At 40.3% G+C, this 3,054-nt stretch overlaps 1 protein-coding gene and 1 long non-coding RNA gene across 6 annotated transcripts in view; one reads left to right on the plus strand and one right to left on the minus strand.

Annotated features, from left to right (window-relative positions):
- Positions 1-3,054, plus strand: part of nvl (nuclear VCP like) — a 33,892-nt gene that overhangs the window by 11,256 nt on the left and 19,582 nt on the right. For all 5 annotated transcript variants that reach the window (XM_032527472.1, XM_032527474.1, XM_032527473.1 and 2 more), the window contains exon 12: positions 1,550-1,667. In XM_032527472.1, the coding sequence (XP_032383363.1) occupies positions 1,550-1,667 (118 nt within the window). The remainder of the gene's footprint in view (positions 1-1,549; positions 1,668-3,054) is intronic.
- The window catches only part of LOC116696480 (uncharacterized), a 13,270-nt gene that overhangs the window by 2,544 nt on the left and 7,672 nt on the right, over positions 1-3,054 (minus strand). The gene's annotated exons all lie outside the window — the stretch shown is intronic.

A 3,054-nucleotide genomic window follows, 5' to 3' on the forward strand; every position in this document is an offset into this window, starting at 1 on the left:
TATATATATATATATATATATATATATATATATAAATAATACAGATTAATACACATCACAAATAAAAGACGGATGGAGAAATGCAAAGAACCCTCAGAGACCTTGGCACTCTCCAATGCATAATCCTATTAAAATAGAAAGATACTAAAATATTGAAAATAAAAGCCAGAGGGGGGAAAAAGGAAAGTAAAACAATATTAAGAATTACATGGGTTGTTTACAAGGACAAAGGATCAAAAGGGATGACATTGCACAGACGGGGGAAAAAAAACTTTTAAACAGCTTTCTAAAAATTTGATAAAAAGGTGTTGAAGTTGAGTTTGTATTTATTTCAAGTGGCATGATCATGAAGTTGGTAACAGTAAAAATAGAGGTCATTACTGAATGAAGTTTCTTGTTTAGATTGTGTTTATTATGTCATGGTTTCAGTAGAGCAGCACCTGTTGTCTAAGCACCAGGCACTGTGCTTTTGATGTGTTCTGTAACTTCTCCCTGCGAGCCACCGGATCAGCAGCCTCTCTGTGTTCCCGCTAGAGGGTGACAGTTTTTCAGGACTGTCCCGTGGTACGGGAGCCGATTTCACTGTTGGTAACGTGATGGGGACAGAATAGAGCATAGAAATTAGTGGAAATGGAACGGAGAAATGTGTGTTTTGAGTGTGAGAATATCACCGTTAGGAATTACGTCGAAAAATCGCCTAGACCTGGAGGTAATGCGTCTATAGTGTAGACTAAATTTCTGAGGAAACCTCCATGATTTAACCGCGATTAACCAAACGCACATATGCAGTATTAACTGGCTCCAGACAGCAACGAAAGTCTGATAACTTTAGACATGGGGAAGGAAACTGGAGCGGGACCGGATTTGGGAGTCTTTCTCTTGGGGGGGGCAGTCACGTGATCGAGATATGACTGGAGTATTTTGGTGGGCTCGGGATGGGATGAGAGCAACAATTGATTCCTGTGTCACCCCTGGTTCCCACACCTCCTGCTTTACAGACGAAGCGCTGGGAGGAGGTACATGCAACCAGATACTAAGGGTGGGGGAAAGAAATTGATACAGCATAGAATTGTGATATTTGTCTGTGACAGTACTGTATCTATACACGGGCGCCATGTATCAATCTTTTATAACAAATTGCACATGAGAATTTAACGTTTTGGTACCAGATAATAAAATCAATTGTTTTTTCAGTCCACTTGATGTTGCAATTGAGTTTTTTTTGTCAAACTGAGACATTTATCTTTGTAGACAAAATAAACGTTGACAAAGATTTCTTTTGGGGACATAATTTGAAGTTGGAAAATACAACAAAAAATGCAATATGTTGCAGAATATTGCAATATAACAATAAAATTGTGACATAAGTATAAGTAATTAAGTAGTATTATGATATCGGATTGTGGGGCCTCTAGTGATTCCCACCACTACCAGATACCCAAGTGATGTTCCCCTGGTACTGCTACAGTACAAATGGTATTTTGGTTAGATGATAAATGATCTTGTATACCATGTCTTTCTGAACGTCAGCGGTTCTTTCCCCTTGCAGAGCTCCTCCCCATGTATCCTGTTCATAGATGAGATAGACGCCATCACACCGAAGAGAGAAGTGGCTTCTAAAGACATGGAGAGGAGGATTGTAGCCCAGCTGTTAACTTGCATGGACGGTAGGATACACTGTCTTCAGAGTGACGTGTCAAATGTTATGCTGACAGGAACAAGCAGACTTGCACTAAAGTCTAGGTGATATTGCAACTTTTGAATAGCTGTCACCTAACGTTGATTAATCAGGTCATATGGACCAGGTCCAAATGGAGTACCACTTACATTGATTGTCAGTGTCTGACTTCCCTGAAGTGTAACATGACATACGTTACAGCAAATCACATTGCAGGAACCGTTCCCTGTCATTCCTCCTCTTACGTTTGAACCTTTTTGTAGACAAATGAAAAGAAAAACATCTTTTTTTATATGAAAAAAACTATCTTTATTTCATCATTTAAAATCTATGTCATAGATTGGAATTGGAAGTATATTAAACTTGTCTGGCAAAGAGCTCAAGTGGAAATTGCAACAGATGCGAACAGAATGCATATAGAATACAACCCGGCAAACACTAAGAGGCTACTGGTCACTTAGGGAGGGCAAAGCCCAACATACTGGCAGCAGAAAGGGTTAGGATAAAGGGTTAAAAAAGACTGTTTAAGTGGTACTGAGAAATTCTGTATAAATGCAAGATAAACATAAGGAATCCTTGGTTGCTGCTTTTATTTGTCATTATTTTACAATTGAACGGTCAGTATATGGATAGAATTGTTTTTAAAATAGTGTTTTTGAATTTGCTTAGCTCTGGAGGCTGTTATGTGCCCCCACGCTCGCTATGTCAAGTGCCCCTAAGTCAGGGGAAACAAAAATATGCATGCCCTAACCAAAGCCTTTGGAAATGAAAGCAGATAGCACAAATTTGATGCTAGCCAGGTGGGGCTGATTGCCTGTTGCCCCACTGCGATTTGATTGGCTATTTACAAAGTACAGTTGTTTACGTGTAGTTTCAATTCAAATCAATTTCAATTTTATTTATAGTATCAATTCATAACAAGAGTTATCTCAAGACACTTTACAGATAGAGTAGGTCTAGACCACACTCCAGAATTTACAAGGAACAACAGTTCTAGTAGTTCCCTCCAGAGCAAGCAACAGTGCGACAGTGGCGAGGAAAAACTTCTTTTAGGAAGAAACCTCGGACAGACCCAGGCTTTGGTAGGCGGCGTCTGACGGGCCGGTTGGGGTTAGTGGAAATAACAAAAATAGAAAAAAATAGTAGTTTGTTGCAGTTCTTGTAATAGTTCATGGTATAGCAGGGCACGTGCGGCATTACAAGGCACAGCAGGACGTAGCTGGGACCGCAGAGTGTAGCAGATGAACATGGCACAGCAGGAAGTGTAGCGGGACCATGGCGACAGCTGCTACCATGATTTTGGAGCATCTTTGATCCAAGGGAACATGCTGGGGAAATAAGAACATAAGGACTCCGGGGAATGACTCCCCAGAGCT

Source organism: Etheostoma spectabile, chromosome 10, assembly GCF_008692095.1.
Source record: "Etheostoma spectabile isolate EspeVRDwgs_2016 chromosome 10, UIUC_Espe_1.0, whole genome shotgun sequence".
NCBI classification, from domain to species: Eukaryota; Metazoa; Chordata; class Actinopteri; order Perciformes; family Percidae; genus Etheostoma; species Etheostoma spectabile.